The sequence below is a fragment of the Toxotes jaculatrix genome, chromosome 6, assembly GCF_017976425.1.
Source record: "Toxotes jaculatrix isolate fToxJac2 chromosome 6, fToxJac2.pri, whole genome shotgun sequence".
Taxonomy (NCBI): Eukaryota; Metazoa; Chordata; class Actinopteri; family Toxotidae; genus Toxotes; species Toxotes jaculatrix.
Window position 1 is genome coordinate 1,649,930 of NC_054399.1, and position 24,161 is coordinate 1,674,090.

At 43.1% G+C, this 24,161-nt stretch overlaps 1 protein-coding gene across 1 annotated transcript in view; it reads left to right on the forward strand.

The window, feature by feature from the left end:
- The window catches only part of kif1aa (kinesin family member 1Aa), a 32,622-nt gene continuing 8,461 nt past the window's right edge, over window positions 1-24,161 (forward strand). Inside the window, exons 1-33 of the mRNA XM_041039774.1 lie at window positions 1-71; window positions 1,749-1,915; window positions 8,307-8,380; window positions 8,566-8,748; window positions 8,861-8,926; window positions 9,013-9,191; window positions 9,507-9,618; window positions 9,879-9,956; window positions 10,095-10,160; window positions 10,247-10,264; window positions 10,351-10,429; window positions 10,541-10,619; window positions 10,931-11,073; window positions 11,683-11,721; window positions 13,443-13,645; window positions 14,196-14,275; window positions 14,501-14,576; window positions 15,190-15,269; window positions 15,428-15,534; window positions 15,639-15,722; window positions 15,832-16,012; window positions 16,160-16,232; window positions 16,415-16,505; window positions 16,603-16,751; window positions 16,845-17,023; window positions 17,400-17,537; window positions 21,510-21,628; window positions 21,749-21,834; window positions 21,927-22,062; window positions 22,229-22,388; window positions 22,522-22,612; window positions 22,694-22,812; window positions 22,921-22,976. Of these exons, the coding sequence (XP_040895708.1) occupies window positions 1,810-1,915; window positions 8,307-8,380; window positions 8,566-8,748; window positions 8,861-8,926; window positions 9,013-9,191; window positions 9,507-9,618; window positions 9,879-9,956; window positions 10,095-10,160; window positions 10,247-10,264; window positions 10,351-10,429; window positions 10,541-10,619; window positions 10,931-11,073; window positions 11,683-11,721; window positions 13,443-13,645; window positions 14,196-14,275; window positions 14,501-14,576; window positions 15,190-15,269; window positions 15,428-15,534; window positions 15,639-15,722; window positions 15,832-16,012; window positions 16,160-16,232; window positions 16,415-16,505; window positions 16,603-16,751; window positions 16,845-17,023; window positions 17,400-17,537; window positions 21,510-21,628; window positions 21,749-21,834; window positions 21,927-22,062; window positions 22,229-22,388; window positions 22,522-22,612; window positions 22,694-22,812; window positions 22,921-22,976 (3,430 nt within the window). The 5' untranslated portion in view covers window positions 1-71; window positions 1,749-1,809. The remainder of the gene's footprint in view (window positions 72-1,748; window positions 1,916-8,306; window positions 8,381-8,565; window positions 8,749-8,860; window positions 8,927-9,012; window positions 9,192-9,506; window positions 9,619-9,878; window positions 9,957-10,094; window positions 10,161-10,246; window positions 10,265-10,350; window positions 10,430-10,540; window positions 10,620-10,930; window positions 11,074-11,682; window positions 11,722-13,442; window positions 13,646-14,195; window positions 14,276-14,500; window positions 14,577-15,189; window positions 15,270-15,427; window positions 15,535-15,638; window positions 15,723-15,831; window positions 16,013-16,159; window positions 16,233-16,414; window positions 16,506-16,602; window positions 16,752-16,844; window positions 17,024-17,399; window positions 17,538-21,509; window positions 21,629-21,748; window positions 21,835-21,926; window positions 22,063-22,228; window positions 22,389-22,521; window positions 22,613-22,693; window positions 22,813-22,920; window positions 22,977-24,161) is intronic.

Genomic DNA, 24,161 nt, shown 5'->3' on the forward strand with positions numbered 1-24,161 from the left:
GGATAATACAACAGAGGAGCGTGATAAACTAGGTCTCCACACGGTAGCAAGAGGCTGTTGGCGCTGCAGAGGTAGGTTTACCTCTTTATTTTTTCCATTGTCCCTCCGGTAATGCAGTTTTAATGAGACAGCCTTTATTTACTTAGTGTTAAAGCTCCTGGGAGGAGATGGGCATAGGGTGCGGCCATTGAAGAGGCTGTCAATGTCGGAAAGACAGTACAGAGAAAGAATGACATTAAAGCTGCTCTGTAACACAGTGCATACACCGCCCTCACGGTTTATTCCATTTTTATATATATAAGATGATTTTTTAATTCAAGGAGCGGGAGGAGAGGAATAAACGCCCTGTCACTGGGCAGGTGGAGGACGCGCAGCCTTAACTGAATAAATGTTGTATCTAAGCAACGACGCAATTAGTGTTTTTTTTTTTTCGGAAGGTAACTGCAGTTATGAATTATCAGTTTTCACCTGAGCCAAATACTGGCCTTAACCCGCAGCGCTGACCTGCGCTTTATGGCTTCGCTGTCATGTTCAACGAACCAGTTTAATATATGTTTATTATGATCAGGAAGGTCAAACGGTATCAGCCTGTCTTCATGCTCAGGTACACACCAGCATCGTACTGTACATTAGCCTTTGTCACCGGGAAAATGGTGGCCGCCCATATGAGCTGCATCATCAGCTGATTGGTCTGAACATCTGTATGTGCACATTACGGTCATGGATGCTGATGGGAAAAATGACATTCACATTGTCAGAACATGGGTGGACCTGCAACATGAGACAGGAGTTTCACCTTCATCATTCAAACACAGGCTGCATCTTTAATCTCCATTGTTATTCAGTGTGTTGTGTTTCCTGATCGCAGTTAGTCTTCAGTGTGGTTCAGAGTGTGCTCGCATGTTAAAGACCTGCTTGCTGTGTTACCTGCACACATCTCACCAATGAACCTGTTTAGGTGCCAGCTGTGGATTTTGTACCAGGAAGCAGGGTGACACAGCAAATCTACAACACTGAGTGATGATGACACACATCTGAGTCACAAACCCTGACTATTGATACACAATCCAACATTATCCCAAACCAGGGGCATAAATTCAATATAAAAACAACACTTTCTCTGGTTAATATGCTTTAAATAATTATAGTTTTATATTTGCAGTTTGACCTGAAACAGTGAAAGCTTATTGATAAAAACATTAAATGGCTGTAATTTGATCACCGTGGATGATGAGTCACGGTAGCTCTTGATCCACCCACTGTGCTACCACACACTCACATCACACAGTGATTTAATGTTCATCTTCGGCCTTTCAGGAGGCAGCGGCGAGTTACGAGCCGTTCATGAAACCGAGCTGCTGAATGGAGCCAGACCCTGGATTTGTGGCTGGTTTCGGGGCCATTGTCATCCAGGGAAATAACCTGACATTTAGCTGCTGCTGCACTTCTTTTGTTACTGCTAGCTTTATTAGCCATACCCCTTGGCTGTAGCTGACCATGCATGGTCTTTTCATGTCAGCCACACAGCCCTGCCCTCCTCTATTGTGCTGATCGCGTCAACTGTGAGATGTAATATTCGGCTTTGACAATTTTTAAAGCAAATATATCTACAAATATTAGACTCAAGTTTTCCAACATAACATAACATAACATAACAGCATGTCATTTTCATATGAACGTGACCTGCCACATGCTGATAAAACTGGGAATTATATTAATCAGGATTCACTGTCTGCTCCCTTTTACAGACTGCAGGCCCCACACCCAGGCACTAAAGAAGGCACCCCGGGGTGCTAGGAAGACAGCACCATGGCAGGGGCCTCTGTGAAGGTGGCGGTGCGTGTCCGCCCCTTCAATTCAAGAGAGATCGGAAAAGAAAGCAAATGTATCATTCAGATGTCTGGAAACACCACCAGTAAGTACCCTAACCACGACTTCTCAACTGAAAAATGCTGCCCCGGTCCTCCATTTGAAAAACCCTCCCAGAGTATGTGTATTGGTTGCATTTTAAAAACAAGAAAAGAGGTTGAGCTGGGAGGCTCGTCTCTAACCAGAAGGCACAAGTTCAAGTGTTTCCAGCTGTTCTGTTGCTGACCTTGACCTCTGACTTCCCTGTGCAAGAGGATTACTGAGCAGATAAATTTCCTCTGAACAGGACCTGGTGTGACTGTGAAATTCTCTGGTAAACCAGAGAGGCCTAATTCAGTATCCATGACAGAAGTAGAACATTTATTCTAATCATCTTTCATTTCAGATGAAGCCTATCAAGATTAGAGCTGATTTTAGAGTGTGAGATTTGTTTACTTGTCTGCCAAGTGTCTTATTCACTGCAGGGTTCCGTGTTTTCAGTTACTGAATAGAGCAATAGAGGAGTTATCAAGCTGAAAACATCTGCATTGGAAATCTCTTGAACATCATGCTGTAGGTGACATAATCTCCCTTCAGATTTGACCTGATGTTTTTTTTTAGGGCAAAGCTTTTCATTTATTTACATGGCAGATTAATCCAGATTTAAAAATGGCTGCTTATTCAACATTTTATAATTAAGCGTTCAGTTCAAATGTGCCACCAAAAACATACAATAAGCACAGTAATGGCAGAGAACGTGGAAGAAACATATTTCTTGCACTCTTAGAAAATACTTCATTGGAAATGACAATGACAGTTTGTAGAAAACCCCCTGTATTTGTTCATTTGCCTTTATTTTGCACGGTTTTTAAGCACGTTGTTCAGAGCGCCCCACATTTCTGGGGTTATACAGTGCACAGAGTGAAGACTCAGGTCGAGAGGAGACTGGAAAGATACTCGATATGTAGTCTGCTTAGCAAGGTAAAGCCACTCGTCAATAATGGATGAAGCTTCCTAAAATATTTACCGTTTGGCCTAATTTAACCATCTCACCCCTCCTTCCTCATGTCATGGGCGACTGCACAACAGGCTGGGTGGCTTTTTTTGGGCTGTTATATTTTCACTGTGTGATTTGTTGCATTTTGTTTCCCACCACACTTAATACTTAGGATCTTAAAAAAAAAAAATCTTAAACTGTTCCTTTAAATGGTCCCTCAGGATCCTCCCAGTGTGATGGTTTCTGAAGGAGTGGCGCCTTTGCACAGAGCTTCTTCCTGGTCTCTACAGCAGTGGACTTTTTTTTTCGGCATTGTTTCTTTTAGGAGTATAAACTTAGATTAGAAGCTCTGTTGTCCACTGGGAATATAATCAGTGTGTCCTTGGAGACATTCATCTGTGAATTTTATTTCTAATCATGCAAAGCCTGTTTGATCTTTTTAATTAATCAAGTTATCCTGGTACATTAGACTTCAGAATACGTCTGAACTTCAGTGGCATGGTAACATGGTAATCACTGTGGTGTTTGCTAATTCTTTACTTTATGGTCATTCAGTTTATAGCTCATTCCACAGTACACAGCATCAGTCAGGCTCACAGGGCACCGTAGTGTGTGTATAAGACTTAACACCGATTACTTTCATAAAAAATATTAGGAACCAAAGATGATTTTGGATTTTTTTAATTCACTGAATCACATTCAGATCTAATATAATCTAAATTTATAGACCTGCCTTCAGTTAAATCAGGATCTTGGGCTTGATCCCTCACAATTCAAATTTTCTACTTACTGGTAAACTGGTAAATTGCAGTGAGAGCTTCAGAGAAGAGTAAAATATAAAGCTAAGCTGACAGACGTTTGCAGCGGACATTTGAATTTGTCATAGTTAAGGGAAGCCTTCACACCGATCACTTTACAGACCAGATATCAGTCAGGCCCATGTCACAATCCTGTCTCATCAGTCGACCTACAGAGAAATCTCAGTGAATTCACCATTCACCATCTGCAGCACTAGAAAACTTCATGCTGGTCAGAGAGGCTAAGCTGCTTTCAGTGAGACTGCAGGTCTTTCAGCACAGCAGAATAACTGAGTCAATGGCCCTGGGTGTGAGCTGGAGGATGTGAGCAGACTGATGTCATAAAAAAGCTCATTGGTTGCAGTGTCTGGAGGGGGTACAGAGGCTGGGTATAAATGCCCCTTTGTCTGTCTGTAGTCTGTGCTGAGGAAAGGAGGAAGAAGAAAGCACTCTGGGGTTTTGTTGTGCGTGTCTCACTCTCTGCTTTGTGCTCTCCAACACCCATGTGTGGGTCAATAGCCCAGTTCCCACAAAGCAGGAGACTGGCAGTAATCTCGCTGTTTGAGAGATCTTCCCTCCCACTCTGATCTTAATTAAGATGCAGGGGACAGAGCTAACGGAATAATGGGCCTCCCTTTCGAGGGCTGGCGAGTGCAAAAACTTGGTGGAAATATTTTAATTTATTTTGCAGCAGAAAACTTATAAATACATTTAAATTATTTCAGGACTGGACTGACTCAAAATATCTGTTTGTGTACTTAACCATGAGAAGTAATAATGTGTAATCAGTGTATGTAATGCAACTTGTATCAGGAGAACTGAGTGGATTCACGCTGCTTCGTTTCATTTCATGGCTCATTAGCACAATGTTTACTGCTCTATCATCTTGATTTTGGCGTGACATTACACAGCTGCTGTGCCTCTTGTAAGATCTGTGTCTTATATACTCGGGCTTTTTAACTTAGAATAAGACTAAAGCAGCAGACGACAAACCACCTGAACCCAGTGCTGCCACTGCTGCTGAATATAGCATCCATGTGGCTCTCCTCCAGCCTCCGTCAGTGGGTTCACATCCGCCTGTGCCAGACCTGCTGACGCAGCCACATTTCCTCTCCTATTGACTGGGGCAGGTCACCCGTGACAGTCTGACCGGCAACACTCAGTCACCATTATGAAGACCCAGCAGCTATGCTGAAAATATGACAGAATAACAGCTAAAATTAAACTAGAGCAGATGGTCACCGCTATAATTTGGACAAACGATGTGAGACGTGATCATCTCAGTGCCTCAATAATCCCTCTCTTCCTAAGATTTGATTTATATACTGTTAAAATAAGCTGCAGATTCAGGGGTTCACCCTTCAACTCACTATCAGAAGCCAGTATGTGCAACACCATGCTGATAAAAGTGTGCATATGGCAGATACGTGCACCCCTGCACTGCCAGAAGAAAAATGAGGTGCTGTTGTATCCTGTCTAATTACGTTTGACCTCCACGACACGTCTTCCAGACCTGGTGTCACCTGTAAACTGTTAAAAAGAGAGGACAGGTTTTGAAGGGCATGATGAAGATTAGAGGCACGCTCTGTGGACGGCGGCCTCAGGCGGAGATGACCCTGACACGCAGGCTGTGACCACCCAACACGTCACCAGTGCTACTGAGTGCAAATTAAATACGCTGCCAATCACTGCCACTCTAACATAATTACTTTATCTGAGAGCAAGGCGCTTTTCTTTCCGGTGCTGGAGTTTTGAGGGGGCGGGGTGGGGGGGTTCATTTTGTATGAATCATAACATAATCAAAGATGAGTAAGCAGTGAGAGGATGCTGTACTGTCCTACTGAGGTTTTCCTTCTGGGTAATAAGATGGGAGTTTAGATCTTAATATATTTGTCGTTATAGAGATTTGCTGAAGTTTAAATTTGGTTTATCTGATGGTTTTCTGCTGTATGACGGAGTTCAGGTTATATTGAACCAGGTCAGCTTCATTTACCAGGAAAGAATGTGTTCCTTTGAAGCTTGAGACCCTGTGGGATTTTCATTCATCAACAGACTGTGTTAGATGTGTTTGTAGACCTGCAGTAGACTGTTAAATGCCATGTTTGTCTTCAGTACTGGAAGGGATATATGTTCATGCTGTACACTAGAAACACTGCATCAAACCAAGACAGGTTGTTGCTTCCTACAGAATATAGTGACGTGCTACTGCTACTCTTTCAGTGGTTCAGAGTTCCATGTGTAAAGAGTCACAGAGCAGAGACATAGGTACAGATACAGGTGGTGAACACCGGAAACTCTTAAATTATATAAACATTTGTCTGATAAAAACAAATATTATAAGATCCACTAAGGTAGGATTTGTCAGAGGGACAACTGAGGATAACTCAGCCTGACAACGTTCAGTTAAAGGCTCATGTTTTTTTCATGCTTGGACTGAAAGAAGAGCTGAGCCTGACAAGCTGAGCCTGAGTGTGTCCTAAAATGGCCACTGTGTTAGAGAAACCTGGTAGGTAACAGCATGGCCTTTTCACGTGGCACCACCATCAGGCCAAACTGTACAGCTGGAAGTAGGAAGTAAGGATTGCATAGCTTTGTTAGGAAACATCAGTCTTTTTTAACTGAATTTAATTCTCAGCTGTTTCACCACCGCTCAGCCGTTTGTTTGGGAAGTGGTCAGTCAGGTACAGTGCATACAGCAGGTACCAGGCATCAGATGGGTAATGTTTTATTCAACCAGATTTCTGCTGTAAAGTTTAAACCGTTGCAAGGCCACAGCCGGTGTCAACGCACCATCACTGATACACAAATGTGATGAGCGGAGGGATTAATAACCATTTCTTGATTGCTATTAGATGTCCCTCCAATTCGCAGTGACTGGCATCTCTGATTCTGTCTGATGTCATGATGCATTACTGCAGAAGGCCATTTGTGGCAGGAGACAGAGCACAGCAGGGGAAATGAGAAGTACTGAAAACATTTCTGGCTGATTAATGATTGATTCTGTAGCTGTGGTTAGCAGCAAAGCTCGTGTGGAATACGCTGCTTTGACAAAGATCACACTGTGTGTGAGCTGTCGTGGATCTGGGTTCATATTTGGCCGTCTGCCAGAGTACCTGGACATGTCACGCTCAGTAAATGAGGCCTCATCTCTTTGTCATGTTGAGAAATGGGCTTGAAACCCGAAACACCAGTCGGCCACACTGGCCTATATTTCATAGCTGGAAACACAGTAGAGAGGAAATAATTGTGTGTACACTTACTTGAGAGTGTACTTAGCCCTGGGCCTTTTCCTCTGTTATCGACCGCATCTGCATTAGCAGAGAAAATGGTGTCTGGAGCTCTGGGAGCCTGGAGGAAGCATTTTCATAGTTGGCATCACCAGACCTCATCAGATATGTTGTTCCTGGGTGGGCACACTGTCGCGTGCTGTAGTATTCACACAAAACGCCTTGATTTCAGTATTTAAGTAAGATAAATGGCTTAGAAAAAAACAAGTAATTTATATTTATCTTTCATCTTTAGTGTGAATTGTGTTTGTAAAACGTCTGTCCAGATTATGAGAATGAAAACAGACAGGAGGTCCTGGCATCCCGTCATACGAAGCCCTCACTACACTAGCTGTAGAATATAATGGCAGAGACATGAACCAGAAAACCTGAAACAGCGAGTGAGTCCCTCAGTTTCATATGTAAAGAGTCACAGAGCAGAGATATCTAACAGGAAGTTAGGTCAGACTTCCAGCAGGAAATGATTTGGTCAGCCATCGTAATTTAACTACCAACATTTGCCTGAGTCATCACTGGTGATCCTGGGCATCTAAACCCAACAGGCCACACTATTATTATTTAGACTGCATCTCTCTACCTTCATAAATCAAACACAAAGCCTCTGGTGGTCAAACTTTAATTTAAAGTAATTAAATAATGTGTAATGGGAGAAGGTATTTTCGTGTTTCAGTAGATGGCCGGTGGTAGATTTGACTCATTTTAATTTGTGTTACACAGACACCTGTGATTTACAGTACGGGCGATGAACACAGGAAACTCTCGGGAAAAACTATTATACGATTCACAAAGGATTTGTCAGAGGGACAACTGAGGATAACTCAGCCTGACAAAGTTCAAGGCTCATGTTTTTTTCATGCTTGGACTGAAAGAAGAGCTGAGCCTGACAAGCTGAGCCTGAGTGTGTCCTAAAATGGCCACTGTGTTAGAGAAACCTGGTAGGTAACAGCATGGCCTTTTCACGTGGCACCACCATCAGGCCAAACTGTACAGCTGGAAGTAGGAAGTAAGGATTGCATAGCTTTGTTTACATCCGTCTTTATTAATCAGTAATTACAGAGCCATCTGCAGGGCTGTACCGAACACTGTAATCTTGGTTTGATGTGCATGTTGTTTCCTAGTCTCAGCTGTTTACATTAATTTCAGCTTTGTGTGTTTAGACTTTTATTCAAACGTAAACTCTTCACTAGGACGAACAAAAAGAGGTGACTGCTCAGTCCCTCTCTATCATTCCACTACAAATGCCTGGCGCTGCAGAAAGAGGAGGCGACCGAGGCCTTTGGAGCTCTTTTAGCGTGACATGATACCAACACAGCTCAGGTACAGTGTCACGTGACTCTCAGCCTCCCGCTGACTCGTGTTCCTTGTCCTGTCTTTCAGCCATCATCAACCCCAAACAGGCCAAAGACAACAAGAGCTTCAACTTTGATTACTCCTACTGGTCCCACACCTCGGTAACTATTTCTGCACCCCTACAGAGCCAGTGTTACACACAGATACCCCAACAAAGACACACACACACACACACACACACACACACACACACGTTTGATTTACTCTGGAACACTTTGTGTTACATGTGTCAGGTTTACGAGGAATTTCCAGATATCCATGGCTGATTATTGATCTCTGTCCACAGCCCGAAGACATCAATTATGCCTCTCAGATGCGAGTGTACAAAGACATCGGAGAGGAAATGTTGCAGCACGCCTTCGAGGGCTACAACGTGTGCATCTTTGCTTATGGTCAGACAGGTGCTGGCAAGTCCTACACCATGATGGGGAAACAGGATGTCAAGGATCAACAGGGAATCATTCCCCTGGTACAGACCAAAGATTACTTGACCAGTACCGATAATAAATCAGAGGAAAACTAATTCTGAATTTCTAAGAGGCAGCATTTTATTCATAGTGTTGTTATTTTCCTCCCTCCAGTTGTGTGAAGATCTTTTTACTAAGATCAATGACAATACAGACAACAGCATGTCCTACTCTGTGGAGGTAAGTAGTGTCCTCACCTCCTCCTCTATGTACAGTATACCTGAACTCGTCTCATGTGCTTAAGCTATTATTATGAATCTGAACAGGTGAGCTACATGGAAATCTACTGTGAACGAGTGCGAGACTTGCTGAACCCCAAAAACAAAGGGCACCTGCGTGTAAGAGAACATCCTCTGATGGGACCCTACGTGGAGGACCTGTCCAAGCTGGCTGTCACCTCCTACAATGACATCCAGGACCTGATGGACTCTGGCAACAAGGCCAGGTGATGGAGCTGCATCTTCATTCAGTGACTTCACTCAGTTTTTTGCCAATAGGCAAAGAAAGAACCCATCTATGGTTTTTGTGAATCTATAGAATTCCAGAACTAAAATGAGACTAAAATGACAAAAAAAAAGTAAAGACTGAAGTTCAGATTTTTTATATTGTACCCAAATTCAGTTAATTTATGCATTTAGATTCTACCTAATGTTTTGTGCACATCCATAGCAAGAAACACGTCCTCCTTGTTGGATAAACACGTAGCAAACAGAGAATTTGTTACACACATTGATGAACATGTGATTCACTGTCTCTACAGGACTGTGGCTGCTACCAACATGAATGAGACGAGCAGTCGCTCACATGCCGTCTTTAACATCATATTCACTCAGAAACGCCATGACGCTGAGACTGACAACACCTCGGAGAAGGTAGAGGAGGGTTTTATCTCATCCTGGCTGAACGTGTTTAACATTGATCTGTTATCACTGCTTATCAATAAGCTGATTGATTACAGTAATTTAAATCTTGTCGGAAATTGGAAATCAATGATTTCTTGAAGGTCATCATGATAATGAAACACTGTGAAGCTGTTTTTAGTCTCTGGAGTAAAGATGAATAGCTTTAGCTTTTCTGTTGCCTGATAACGTGTTGGTTAGTTTGAGCTTATTTATTGGGTGTTCTGTTGTAGGTCAGCAAAATAAGTTTGGTGGATTTGGCCGGCAGTGAGAGGGCAGATTCTACTGGGGCAAAAGGGACAAGGCTGAAGGTGAAAATATTTTTCCTCCACTGCATTTTACACACGGACACAGCTCACGTTCACACAAAAACATTTACTCGCCTATGTGGGAAACAGTTATGCTTAATTCCATAGTAATATATCATTGTCTGCCTGTTTTGCTCACAGGAAGGAGCAAATATCAACAAATCTCTGACTACGCTGGGGAAAGTCATCTCTGCTTTGGCAGAAGTGGTATGAATTTTATCTGCATATTTTACGATGAAGCAGATGTATAATGTAGAATAAACATGTTAATTTTATTTTTCTCTTCATTTTAGGACTCTGGGCCGAATAAGGTAATTTATTTAAATGATATATTTGAATTCTAATTTATTTATTGTTTTTCTTAACCTAAATACCTTAATTTAATTTTAATACACAGAATAAAAAGAAGAAAAAAGTGGAAAGCTTCATCCCCTACAGAGACTCAGTCTTGACCTGGCTACTGAGAGAAAATTTAGGTATGAACACAATATTTCTGTGTTTGACAGGTTAATATTTTTATGACCCATTAGCTTCTGACAAACTTAAGCCAGCATGTTCTGATCAGTCTCTGTTCTACACTGTGTCAGGGGGGAACTCTCGCACTGCGATGGTAGCTGCCCTGAGTCCGGCTGATATCAACTACGATGAGACCCTCAGCACACTCAGGTGGAGCGTCTTTTCCTCCCACACAGCTGTTAAATGTGGTATTGAAGGACATTCATACCAAGTCTTACATAATACACATTCTCCTCAGCGGCTTGCATCAGTTTCACACTTCAGATACTGTCCGCAAGTTGCAGCTACTGTCAGGGGGCTTGGAAGTGTGTGTGTGTGTGTTTCTTGGTTTTAGGTAAGGGGTTAGGGAATGCATTATGACAGTGTCCTCACAAAGATACAAACGTTGAGTGTGTGTGCCTCTTCTTGTCTCCTGCCTCACCTGTGTCAGCATGCTCAGTGTCCCTCCCTCATACCCACAGGTACGCGGACCGCGCCAAACAGATTCGCTGCAACGCCGTCATCAATGAGGATCCCAACAACAGACTGGTGCGCGAGCTGAAGGAGGAGGTGTCTCGTCTGAAAGAGCTCCTCTTTGCCCAGGGCCTGGGCGACATCATTGAGAGTAAGGAATCCTTTACTGGATTTATGTGGTCATTGGTGTCAAACCGGACAATGGTTTCAGACCGCTTTGCTAAGTGGACACATTATTCTCAGTGATCAGCTGTCAGCCTCACCTCCACCTACACAGTTCCCCTCACAAAGCACTGCACTTTCATTCCCATAAACACTGTGTGTGTGTCGAGGTGCGTTGAATGGCGATGAGCAGATATGCTTTCATTTAGATGGAGTTAAACTGAAACAGGAACAGTTAATGCTCACAGTGTTACACAGGTCAGATAACACAGGACAACAGCAAGACATGAACGCATGAATGTGTCCCTTTATTCCTGAAAAATCTGTTTCACGTTGTATCTGGACTCATTTCCATACATCAGACAAACAACTACATACATCAGAAATGAAAATATCTGAGCTATAAGTAAATTATGTAACATGATGGAGTTGATTGTTTTTTCATATTGCCTGCACAACTTAGGTGTTTTAATGTTTAAATCTATAAACATTTTTATCTAAAGGTGTTATGCTGTCTCTCTCTCTCTCTCTCTCTCTCTCTCTCTCTCTCTCTCTCTCTCTCTCTCTCTCTCTCTCTCTTTATCTTCTTCTCTCCCAGCATATCGAGCGTCTGGTGCTGAGATAGAGGGTTTGAAATGTGTGTTTTCTGATTCTTGCTTTTGCTCTAGCGGCAGCTTAGCATCGCTGGTGCTTCCTGTGACTTACTGTAGAGGCTTGTCTGTGTTCTCTGCAGCACCACAGTATTACGAGGAACTGAGCAGAACTCTTTAGGTTAATGCAATATCTATATCTATATATCTGCTTCTATATCTCTATATATCTATAACTATCTATATAGATATATATGTATAGAGTATATCAGATAGTCCAGGTCTAAGGTTGTTTTTCAGGCTTTGTCCTTTTGGCTCTGAGCTTCAGGTCCTTATGGGCTGTATTGTGCCATGTGATGGTGCTGTAGAGATCTGTGTATGGCTTTGTAGCTGTGGTATTGGTGGGACAGAGCTTAACTGTTCATGATGCAACAAAGCAGAGCAATAGAATATGGAAGATTATGGGCTGCAGTGTCATAAGATACGCCTCGTTCCCATGTTTAATTTCCCTGATGTAGAAACTGTAGCTTCCTCTTCCCCTGACAGGCTCTGTCTAGCTCTGTCGCCTCCTGTTGGCAATCGTAAAGAGAGCATGCAGTAAACATAAGATAATAATGCAGCCGTTATTCACAGAGAGACTATAATCACTTACATAATACTGGATCTTGGAGGTAGTCATCTCATTTTATGCCATACATTTTTACTGTCTTTCCGTAATACACGACTTCATTAACTGCACTGCAAAGGCGATGTTATGTGATCCATCTTGGCGGGCAACAGCCTGTCCAGATGGATGGGTGTGATACAGTTTCCCAATTTATTGCTCTGTGTTGCCATAGCAGCAGCTGCAGGGTTGGTATGCTTTTTTTTTTTTTTTTTAGAATCTATCACAGGCCCTCTATGTGACACAGTAATGCCTACAAGTTAGTGAACAGAAAACAGGGAATATGATGTAAAATCGTGGCAGACTGTTTAAAAAGATTTAAAAAAAAAAGACTAATTACGATTAAAAAATGTCCCATGAGGACGAGTACTTCAAGGCTGTGCAAACAAACTTATCGCTGTGTCTGATTCTCTGGCTGACAAATGGATTTCTGCTTTCAGTAATTTGTTTGACGTTGCTCGTTTTAGTGAAGCTCACTGAGCATTAAATGCATCTTGCTGCTTAATATAATCTTAAGATAATAATCTTAATTGGGAGTTCTGGCTTCCCAGTGTTCTCTGGAGGAAATACAAGCCTGTTACAAATGAGTCAGAACGTCTCTGCACGTAGGCTTACGTATTTTATTTTCCATACACGATGACTCATTTTATTTTGGTCTTTTAAGAAGCTTGACTGGGAATGAGCAGTTGAATACCTGTCTCATACGAGATTTCTCAAATGCCAGATCAGCAGTGTGTATGTGGCAGTTTTACGTTTTCTTGTTTTTGAACGATCCTGCATATGATTCTCTGCTTGATGTTTTCGTATAACAGCTGCATTTTCGTTGGTCATGGCTGGATGGCCTCCTCGTGGCATTTTTTAAGTTGGTCTTCTTTGTGTGTGGCTTCCCGCTGGTGCTGCCATCGCTTCTATGCTCGCAGTTCAAATTTCTCTCTGTGAGTTAGATTTGTTTCAAGCCACATATCTTCTTTCTTTTTTCTTTTTTGCTCTTCCTTCTTTTCTCTCTCCCCATCTTTCTGCATTTCTCCATTTCTTTGTTCCCTATTATCGATTATCCCAACCCCACTTCCTGTACACTCCCCACGCCCCCTCCCACCCCGACAGACCTATCCGATTACAAGAACAATAACAATAAAGGCCAAGCTGTGAATCAAAGGGATGATCTCTCCACAGTGACCAATGCCATGACGGGGATGAGTCCCTCTCCGTCTCTCTCAGCCTTGTCCAGCCGTGCTGGATCCATTGCCAGTCTGCACGACCGCATCATGTTCAGCCCAGGCAGCGAAGAGGCCATCGAGAGGCTGAAGGTGAACACTGGATAACACACAGAGCAGTTTATCTTCAAATGCACTCTGCTTTAACACGGTGTAGCTGCACTGCATGTACGGATTTTTCACATTTTCCAAATGTTTATTTGTTGGATGTTGTCAGATTATTTGCAGGTAAATCTTCAGTGTCATTCACCAAGCATTTGTAATTGTAACCCTCTCAGTAGTTAAAGGATAAAGCTGTTCCATGAAAACACCAAAACCAATGTGTCAGTTCCTCCCTCGGTACTTTCTGCCCAATCGTTCCTGTTGGAGACGTAAATTTCTCAGAACAGGTCCCAGTTATTTAGTTAAAAGGCGAGAGACAGAGACAGGGAGGGATGTGCAACAAAGGTCCCTGGCTGATTTGGACAGTGGGACATTTCAGTTTATGGTCAGCACCTTAAAGCCCTAAAGTCAGAATCCCCCCTCTCTGATGAATTCAGTGTTGGTTTTGGGCTTTTCATGGGATTTGTTGACCAAAAAATATAGAAATTACCACGAGATTATCACTGCTCGCTTTAATTACCACTGTCTTTTGAAATGTCAGGAAACAGAGAAAATCATTGCTGAACTCAATGAAACTTGGGAAGAGAAACTTCGCCGAACAGAGGCCATTAGAATGGAAAGGTTAGTGATACAATATTTTACTTTTATGATTTATTTCATTTTATTAGCAAAATTCTTTTTTTTTTAGATTCAGTTTTCCTCTTGGAAGAGTCTGTAATTCAATAACATCAAAGAAAGTGAAGTCTATATTGAAGATTACTTAAGAATCTTGAAGAATATAATATATTTTTCAATATAGTCAATAATCCTTTTGGAATGTATTAAACATCCATCATTCATCCACAGAGAGGCCTTGCTGGCAGAAATGGGTGTAGCAATGCGGGAAGATGGCGGGACAGTCGGTGTGTTTTCGCCTAAGAAGGTATGAGACACCTCCTAATCCCCACTGTGATCTAATACTTACCATTTAAATTATTAACTAAAAGGCTTGTTTATTTACCCCAAAGCCCTCAGACAGCCCTAGAAAGCCCCAGCCCGTATTTATCGACACAGTCGGGCTGTTTTCCCCCAACGAGGTTTGTAGCTGTGGAGTGTTTAAAGCCGATTTCTTCTCTGAGTGCTCTTACTCTCTCTTCAAAAAGAGCCTTGCCAAGCCAGATCAGACGAGGTTTCTCTTTTCATTAAGTGTTATCTTAAATCTGCTTCATTACTCACTTCAAACACTCCCTCACTGCGCTGAAGGCAGCAATGGGTGTAAACATGGGGGAGAAGATAATGGTAGTGCCCCCATTTCAGTGATTTATGGCTGTTTGCCTGCAGCCCCGTAACATCTGGCTGAGACTACATTAAACACTGTGCTGTGAAGCTGTGAGGAGTGAGTCCGACTGCATGGTTTTAACTTCTACTGAAATGATTTCTCTCTGATGCGCACAGTATGCATATGTTATACTGAAAACAACATACGGATAATAAATGGGTTATGTTTATCACTCACCGTTTCTACAGTGAGTAAATTATTCCTCATTCTGTGTCAGACGCCTCATTTGGTGAACCTCAATGAGGATCCTCTGATGTCCGAGTGCCTGCTGTACTACATCAAAGACGGGATCACCAGGTCAGACGCTGACATTTTACAGTGTAATATCAGGGTAACACCTACAGATGGTATCTTGAAAGAGGAAGAGCTGAGATGTGATTCTAAACAAGTAGAGTATGTTTAGATGAAGTATGTGAATTACTTGCGCTCATATTTTCATCTTTCCGTTTCCTCAGGGTTGGTCGTTTGGACGCCAGCAGTCGTCAGGATATCGTCCTCAGTGGCCACTTCATCAAGGATGAGCACTGCACCTTCACGAGCTCTGCTGGTCCCGTGGGAGAAAGTGAGGGATCTTTATTTTGCTCCACAGGTTTGGAGTTGTGCACATCAGAGTTTAATATTGACAGACAGGAAGAGAAGCCTTACATTGTCCTCTCTGTCCCTAAGCAGTGGTCGTCCTCGAGCCCTGTGACGGAGCTGAGACTTATGTCAATGGAAAGAGAGTGACAGAGCCTACTGTCCTCAGATCAGGTCAGTAAACTCTCCTGTTCTCAGTTTCACCAGCCCTACTTCACAGTGCCTGAACATTCTTTATGTATACATTTACATTACTGCTTTCTGATTTCTGATATCTTTACAGGAAATCGCATCATCCTGGGGAAGAGCCATGTGTTCCGCTTCAACCACCCTGTGCAGGCTAGAGCTGAGCGGGAGAGGACGCCCTGCGCTGAGACTCCTGCTGAGCCTGTGGACTGGGCCTTTGCCCAGAGGGAGCTGCTGGAGAAACAGGGCATTGACATGAAACAGGAAATGGAACAGAGGTACTCTGGGAACACACTGAGCCGTTCCACTTTATTTTTTCAAGAACAGTTGTGTCGGTAGAAAAAACAGTCAGAAGTAGTGTTTCCTTTGAGATGATGCATCACCTTTCTGAAGCCTCTTTTGTTCACTTGTGTTTACGTCTGCAGGCTGCAGGAGTTGGAGGATCAGTATCGCAAGGAAAGAGAGGAGGCCAACAACCTTTTGGAACAGCAGAGACTGGTACAGTAATGAGAAGCTTAGCAAGCATCATCACCACAGAGCATACACCTCACATCTCATACATCTTAAATCCTTCACATCCAGCAGTTTTCATGGTTGTACCAGCTGACTGGACGGTTCACCTGTTAATGCCTTGTTAATGTGCTGAAAATAACATGGATCTTCATGAATCAATTGTTTAGGATTATGAGAGCAAGCTGGAGGCTCTTCAGAAGCAAGTGGACCGGTATTACCCAGAAGCCCCTGAGGAGGAGGAGGAGCCAGAAGAAGAAGGTAGTGCAAATACTCAGACACACACACCTGTGCGTACCTGTGTTGTCAGTAATGAAATCCTGACCAAATGCTGATCTTTCATCCTTGGGGCCCACAGTGCAGTGGACAGAGAGGGAGAGAGAGAGAGCCGTGTGGAGCTTTCGTAAGTGGAGGTTCTACCAGTTCACCTCTCTCCGTGACCTGCTGTGGGGAAACGCCATCTTCCTCAAGGAGGCCAATGCCATCAGCGTGGAACTTAAGAAGAAGGTCCAGCATGTTACTGCAGCTTATACTCCAATGTATGAACTGATATTATAATATCACCGTTTAACCATGCTGATGTTTTGTGTGTCCCTGAAGGTCCAGTTCCAGTTTGTGCTGCTGACAGACACGCTCTACTCCCCACTGCCTCCGGACCTGTTGCCCCCAGAGGCAACTAAAGACAGAGAGAAGCGACACTTCCCACGCACCATTGTGGCCGTGGAGGTCCAGGATCAGAAGAATGGAGCCACCCACTACTGGACATTAGAAAAACTAAGGTAGAGTCGCTTCAGAGATTATTCACACCCCTTTTTGCACTTTATTGTGTTGTGGAATTAATCTTAAAGTGATCTTAATATTGATGTAAATTTCCCATGTTCTGCAGTGTTGTAGTATGTTAAGACTCTGTTATTGTGGTCGGCTGCTCTGTAGTTCATTAAGTCAGATTATTCCACTAAAAACATTCTCTTAAATTTTTGCTCTACCATATAAATATGTCTGCAAGCCTCTGACATACAGCAGTACCAGAAAAGGCAGATGTTTTTGGTATTTGAGGTGGATAAATTTTACATAAAACACACTGTTCAACACTGTTCCCTGCTGTGGAGCATAAACTCGGTGACTTAATGTGGAAACTGTTGCTGATCGTTGCAGACAGAGGCTCGATCTCATGAGAGAGATGTACGACCGTGCTGCTGAAGTGCCCAACAACTCGACTGAGGACTGTGAAAATGTGATGACCGGAGGCGACCCCTTTTACGACCGCTTCCCCTGGTTCCGTCTGGTTGGCAGGTAAACGCTGTGCACCGTTCGCCTTATGCAGTGTATGAACAGGGCAGGCAGGCATTTAGACCGAGCTCATACAAAGGACAAGAGCAGTGAGCAAACAGAAGCCCAGTGTGTGTCATACTGGTCCATTCAGGATAATGGGAGGCTGTTGGATGTAACTGCCTCATGCTGTGCTGTGTTTGGTCAACTGATGCACCGCAGCATGAAGTGATCTGCAGCCCACTGCATTGTGATGTCTCTGTCAGTACCTTCTGAGGTCTGGTGTCCTCTGTCTGGGCTCTGAGAGCACCACTGTCATCACGTCTCGTCATTTCAGCTGGAACGACTGTATTTGTACGAAGGACGTGGGCCTCACTGGGCATCACTTATCAATAAGCATACAGCTCAGTGGTCAGCATTTGAAATGTAATAATTGAAACTGTGTTTTATCCCAGTATATTGTCAGTTTATGCTGTCACAGTTAATCCTGTGTGTGTTTTTCTACAGTGAATCATGAAAAATGTTTTTTTAAATATCACTGTGAATTTACTGCACCTCTGGTGGACATAAGCTTTGCAGCTTCGACACACAGGATGGACTGGCGATCAGCTGTGCTTGTCGATGCCAGGCCCGACGCTCTTAACGGGAAAAATCAGCTTGAAACATCTGAGAACGAAATTTCTTCAGTCTTCCCACTCAAAGGCTGCTGCTGATTCCTCTCCCACTTTGGCATTCATCCTCCCAACCTCTCTGCCAAGCTCTCACTCTCTCTCTTTCTCTCCAGCAGATGGGTCCTACACACAGTCACATGCTTCTGTTACATAATGTTCAGCATATCAAGCCTTTAATGTCAGTTAGCTCCTGCAAGACAAGCAGAAACAACCAGGGAGCAATCTGAAAAATGTCGCCTAGAAATATGCTGTTTGTCAGCTCATTCACAATATAATATTATACAGTAGGTGAGTAAAACTGGCATATGTAGCCAAATGCACCAAATCTAATATAATGTGAGCTTACCACATCAGTACACTCGTCCTGGAGGGGCTGTTGGTGGACTCTAGGTTTAACTCTGGCTGTCAGTGCTGGTAAAAATGCAGAGGGTTGTTCTTACATTTAAATACTACTTCTCTGAATCAGTGTTCAGCCTCAGCCGTCTGGTTTTATCGGATAGTTTATTAGTAATTAATTATGAATAAATGAATCAAATAACTCAGTGTAAGTAAATCAGTAAATACTTCACACAACCGCTGCAGCTTGTTTGCACTCTTCCATCTGTCTCCACTATATGCTGTCCAGCAGAACAGACAGTGAAGGCAGATTCTCAGAGGGATGAAGGTTTTGTCCAGGGAGCCTCTCCATGCCGTGCTCTGCCGCCGCTCTTGTCTGAAAAAGTGTGTGCTTTCTCTCTGACTGTACTAACCTAGTTCCCATGTCTCTGGTTGCACCAGAAACCCCATTTTCAACACATGCATGAGCGAGCGCATGAGTGACCCTACCCCATCCCCGACCCTCTCCGACTCTGACATTACTGAGCTGGCTGACTCGCAGCGGGAGGGTCGAGGGGAGGAGGAGGAGGAGTTGGAGGAGTTGGAGGACCTGGACGATGATATCTTTTTGGACGACCCGTGCTCGGAGCTCAGGGGAGAGGAGGAGGAGGAGGATGATGATGATGATGATGATGATGATGATGATGATGAGGGAGAGCTCTGCCGAGGCTCCAGCGAAGGCCAGGATCCCTTTTACGACCGCTCACCATTATTCAGTGTAGTGGGAAGGTTGGTGAGGTTTCGGGAGCATGCTGGTGGAGGAAACTAGCTCTTTCACGCTGAGACGCAGGGTTTGTTTCCTTTGATAAACATCCGCACAGGTGAAATGAGATTTTTGAAAATGCAATACACAGCACAGATACACTGCAACAACATGTCCTCACAAAGTCCTCACTCTGTTTTGGATTGTGTGCGCATTTGTTTTCTTATGTGGCAGCCACGGGTCTACTGTCCACAGGTCTACTGTCCACAGGTTTACTGTCCACAGGTTTACTGTCCACAGGTCTACCGTCCAAACTGCTTTTTGGTTTAGAAACAAGCATTTTCCATTCTACTGTCCAGTAGGGACAACGAATAAGTTATAGTTGTAATGTCAACATGGAGTTTGGGTGTTTGTGTTGGACGTCTTCAGGGAAATTTGAAGACCAACTTATATTTGTTGAATTGTGGGATTTTCATTCATTTCATCTTCTTAAAAATGTCATGCTCGCTTAGTCTTCTAAGTCAAACTATCCACTTTAGTTTTGGGTCCCTGTCTCAGGTGTCACTTCCTCTGTGTCTTAAATGTTTGAGACACAGATGTTCTCAAATGTCAGACCACTCTAATATATATTTTTTCCATGAATATGTGACTGAGTGGACACTGGAGTAGACATTTCTGGGCTTCAAGGTTTATCTTTTGCTTTCTTTGTGCAGTCTCATCAAATTAGATGCTTGTTTTGTTTTTGTTTTTGTTTTTTTGCCACCTGTTTTTTTTTTATACACTAACTTAGACTACATGCTTCTCACTCATATTACAGTTCTTCTTACCAAACATTTGCTTTCAGTGAGCCGGGGGGCGGGGTCAGTACATACCACTGGCTTCCATGAAAATTCAAGCAATGTTGATGCTCAACGGCTGCTTGAGGTGTGTGTCTCACTTATGTGTGGCTAAATATAAAGTAGAGGACCATTCACTTACCGCGGCACTGACATGTCTCATGGAGTAAACTAAGGTTGGATTTGCATAACACAGGAAGCCACAGTGAAATGTTCTCACCACGCTGTGAAACCTGAATAACTGAAAATTATTCAGATGAAGTAGCAAAGTTCAAGGAAGACTCAAAATCTCAAGATGAAAGAGCTGGTTTCTACTGCAGCTGTTTCTTTTAGGCATGCCAGAGCACAAGTCTTTTCATTTTGACCTTTTTTTTTTTTTTTTGTCAATTTTTACTTGAATACGTCTGATGATGAACTAGTTCCCCTATTTTGCTCAAATTAGCACTTCGCCCCAGAGGTGCACGTTGATTTCTGATGTCATTCGTTGGTTTTTGGTGTAGCTCACAGTTATATCAAGCTGTTGGCAGTTTTTATTCAAGCTGAGCCATGTTCGGTATGATGATTTCTGTTCCATTTGCTTTTGATTCCTTTGAGTCGAGAAGTTGAAAGCATTTTTGTTCACCTTCTTTGTCCTGAGCATGCCTTATTTGCACCTCACCAATCTTGTCATAAGCCTGTCCCTGTTTACACTCCACCCTTAAATGTCTACCCCTATTGGCTTGTGGAAAATGAGGTCTTTGACTGCAAGATCATGTACTGTAGCTAAAAACTAGAGATTGAATGACTGAGAAGGACAAATATTTGTAATGCAGTTGTTCCCACATTATATTATATAACAAGTAAAATGTAGTCTTTGTCACTATTATATTTATTCAGATCTAATGGAGCCTCATCTAAATCTAAATCTAAAGTGTCTCAAGTGCTTAGTTTGGCTCTGGACTTTTGATATTTAGTGTAGTGTTTTCATACTGAGGCACATACATGATGGACATGTTAGTGCAGTATAGCAATACAAAGAAACATTATTTCAGGCTGAGGAAAACATCTGCTGTCCAGCTTAATTTGGAGCTGATTTCCAATATTTTGAAATCAGTTAAAGGATTTAAAGCTGACCCTTACACACATGCTCCTTAGCCTCACCAAACTTTCATTAGTGTAGTACAGAAGTTGAGGAATACTGCATGCGACCCTTAATTGTCCTGATAACATCATAACCTCTAGATGGTGAGGACAAGTCCCCAAGAAGCAATAGTAAAGGGCAGCCATGGCCATCGCAAGAGCAGTCCCAGCTTCTGTTTGGTTGCTTTGCAGCTCTGTGTTCTGTTGTCCAGTCCAGTGAAAGTTATCAGGTGTGACACGTCTCCTTAGCTTGGTTGTTTTTAATCATTTATTATTTCTGCTCCCTATCCAGGGCTTTTGTATATCTGAGCAACCTGCTGTACCCTGTCCCTCTCGTCCACCGCGTGGCCATCGTCAGTGAGAAGGGGGAGGTGAAGGGCTTCCTCCGAGTGGCAGTGCAGGCCATATCAGGTAAGGCTCGGATCCTCGGCCTCACGGTTGTTGTGGGAAAAGGCATGGAGGGGTTGAAAGGACAGGCTGTGTGTGACTTCCTGAGGGAGTGAAGTGAAGGTGCTTTGTGTTTCCCTCCAGCGGATGAGGAAGCTCCCGACTATGGCTCAGGAGTGAGGCAGTCAGGCACCGCAAAAATCTCATTCGAGGATCAGCAATATGAAAAGGTAGAGAAAATCATTATATTCACTGTGTGCTATGGGACCTGCTTGTGCAGTGTTATCCACTAACCAGTTTGTTTTGCACCTTGCTTTTGCAGTTCCAGTCAAAATCGTGCTCTGTGGGACTGTCCCGCACAGGGATATCCCAGGAGGAGCTTCGTATCGTGGAGGGGGAGGGGCAGAACGCAGAAATGGGACCCTCGGCTGATGAGGTCAACAACAACACATGTGCGGGTAATCCTATTTCATGAGTGAATGGATATGTTTGGTGTGTGTGTGTGCGTGTGTGCGCGCAGGCGGGTGTTTTTTTTTTCCGGTGCCCTAAACAGAACCAAACTCAGTGCACTGACAGCTGAAATGCTTTAACCTGGATCCGCTGTGTGTTTTGCATTCCTCACAGCTGGCACAGACGAGCTGGAGAATCCTCTGAAGGCCAGTCTGGACGGACCACTCGATGCTCTGGAGCACCTCAGGATCGGTAACGTGTTTACCTTCAGGGTAACCGTCCTGCAGGCTTCCAGCATCTCTGCAGAATATGCTGACATCTTCTGCCAGTTCAAGTGAGCATTCGTCAAAATGTTTCTAAATATAAATGTAAATATACAAAATGTCACTCTCATGTTTTTTATATCAATCATATTTGTTTTACAGTTTCATATATAAATGACTATGTTGTTGCTGTTTTGATTTCAGTTTCATCCACCGCCACGATGAGGCCTTCTCCACTGAACCCCTAAAAAACACAGGCCGTGGCCCTCCTCTTGGTTTCTATCATGTGCAGAATGTAAGCAGCATCCACAGAATGATGTGTTGTGGCTTGTTTTAATAGGTCAGGTACATAAACATCACTGTGTTGTTTTCGTAGATTGCTGTTGAAGTTACAAAATCCTTTGTTGACTACATCAAGACTCAGCCAATTGTGTTTGAGGTGTTTGGACATTACCAGAAACAGCCTTTCCTTCCTCTCTGTAAAGACGTCATCAGGTAATATGACAAATTCTAAGGAACATTTACTGCACAGACAAAGACATAATCCATATTGTTTTGTTATCATAAAGACACATAACTGTGTGTTGCTATGTCCACAACCAGCCCCTTACGTCCCTGCAGGAGACAGTTCCCACGAGTGATGCCTCTGTCCAAACCAGGTAAATAAACTCCAAACTGGAGTTACTTTTCTTTAATTCCATGATTTATGTTAGTTAATCTCTGTACTAGTCTGCCTGCAAGATATATCATCTTAGCTTCATGTTGTTGGGTGTGAGCAGTGGACTCTGACGCTACGCCGGACCGGGAGAAATCTCTGGAGCTGATCCGATACCTGGTCCCAGATGTGTTCAATGGGGCGCTGGTGGACTCGCTGTCAGGCCACGCTCTGTCTGCTGCTGGCTTGGCTGCTTCCTTCCTACTGGAAGTAAACGAGCAAGCTCAGTTGCCAGCTCCGCCCACCTCTATCTGTTCAGTTATTAAAGCTCAGAAGCCGGGTTGGTTACTGATGTCAAATCCAAGAGAATCCTGCAACTGAAAACCTTTTTTATATCAAGCCTTCACCCTGCTGTGACTCAGTAAAGGATATTTGAGTCCTTCCACACAAGAGTTAATGAGTAACTACTATTTCAAAGATCACAATGTTTTACTTTTATGCAGAGATTTAAGCTGATGCATCAACAAGCATCAGTTTTGCTAAAGTATTGCTCAGATGTAACAACGAAATCTTTCCAGATCCTGGTTCAGTGTTGTGTGACTGACCCTGTGACCTTCCTGTTCAGGGGAAGAGAGAAGGTCACAGACCTAGAGTTTATATTTCAGTTACAGCTGGTCACTGAGGAGCAGACGCTGTGTTAAGAATGAAATGAGTTGATATAAAAAGGAACGTTTCTCGTGGCAGCATTCAGTTGGATTGACTCTCTCGTGTTCTGTGTGTTTACCATTGACCTGCGTGGTGGATTCTCCCTGCAGTTCCTCTTTGAGCTCCTCTTGAACTGAATCACAGTGTCTTTCTGATACAGTAGTAATGAATGACACTCTCCCATATGGGAATGTTAACTTACATAGTACATGATATTGTAGATTTATACACTACACATGAAAGATAAGATAAGAGTTCTCTGATCCCCAGAGGCTACGTTCACGTTAGAACAGTAAAGGATAGAGACAGAGAACAGTTAACGAGCTGTTTGAAAATAAATAGGAAACAAAATGAGAATAAAGGAAAGAAAAAGAAAAATTGAAGGTTATATTTGCAATGTGCAGAAGCAGACTCTCACGTTACATAACGTGCTGCATTTATAATATTACATATATTATGATTCTGCTTGTGCTTGGGCCCAACT